The sequence below is a fragment of the Wasmannia auropunctata genome, unplaced genomic scaffold (genome assembly GCF_000956235.1).
Source record: "Wasmannia auropunctata unplaced genomic scaffold, wasmannia.A_1.0 LD336090.1, whole genome shotgun sequence".
In the NCBI taxonomy this organism is placed as follows: Eukaryota; Metazoa; Arthropoda; class Insecta; order Hymenoptera; family Formicidae; genus Wasmannia; species Wasmannia auropunctata.
In genome coordinates, this window is record NW_012026800.1 from 872,792 (window position 1) to 873,940 (window position 1,149).

Below are 1,149 nucleotides of genomic sequence, written 5' to 3' on the forward strand. Positions count from 1 at the left end.
CTTCAAATGTTTGAATAATGTCAACTTACCAAGTGCTTTATCTACATCGTAGAAAAATGCTGCGCTAGCATTGTATCTACCGCTGGCTATCGCGTCTTTTTTCTGCTGCGGACTGTCCCAAAGAAGATCAAGGTATTTCCACTGATACTCTAGAAGCAATTTGCCGAAACTCGTAGCTGTCATCAACAGAGTTAACATCACAAGTAGAAAATGTCTCATTTTTTCGTGTAGTGTATAGTCAATTATATATACGCGCAATAATATAACGGAACTAAACTGCGCTAATAGACACGTGAAAGCGAATGCATGAATGAGATTAACGCTGGCCGGTATTTATGGTATATTCGCATTATAATGCATATGGAAATTCAAGACAATATCCTCATTTAGATTGCCACCGATAAACAATTGCAACCTAATTACTAATTAGAAGTCGAGCTCAGAATTGTTGACAGTCGCATTTCCTGCATAAGAGATACATACGTTATGTCTAATTTATGTCGCATTTACATATGTATCGCTTCACGTAATTTCTAATCATTGATAATATGATAATATATCTAGAACAATTAGTCAGTATAAATGTTGATGTAATTAGTGTGGCGGTATAATTATTATATAAATAATATATATTTATGCAGAATTTGCATTTATAAAGTGGGCGCGACAATATGGATTCATTGCTGATAAACAGAAGGAAAGAACTTTTACATTTATTTATACAACTGTAAATTGATAGAAAATTGTAAAATTTATGTCTTTCTACATTATATATACGGATAGTCTTATTAAACTTTGACTAACAATAAGTCGAAATCATATTTTTGCAAGATATTTGAATGCGGAATTAATGTATTATATGCTTTTAAAGTGATTTTTGTCCCCGGTTGCTTTGACATTAATTATTATATAAGTACGTATTTACATGCCGTATAATAAAATGGAATGAGGTCTCATAGGCATACTCGGGACATAACCCAATAAACATTAGGACATTCTATGTATGTTCTATGTATATACATATGTGGCTATTGTATAATGTATGTATATACACGGAATGTGAAAAGTATATATATTACATATCCTATGTATGTGAAATAATTACCACATGTATGTATATAGGATGTCCACAGTACATACATAGGTATA

General features: G+C 31.7%; 1 protein-coding gene across 1 annotated transcript in view; it reads right to left on the minus strand.

The window, feature by feature from the left end:
* Positions 1-296, minus strand: part of LOC105448022 (major royal jelly protein 1-like) — a 3,555-nt gene extending 3,259 nt beyond the window's left edge. Inside the window, exon 1 of the mRNA XM_011686381.1 lies at positions 30-296. Within this exon, the coding sequence (XP_011684683.1) occupies positions 30-219 (190 nt within the window). The 5' untranslated portion in view covers positions 220-296. The remainder of the gene's footprint in view (positions 1-29) is intronic.
* Positions 297-1,149: the final 853 nt, after the last annotated feature.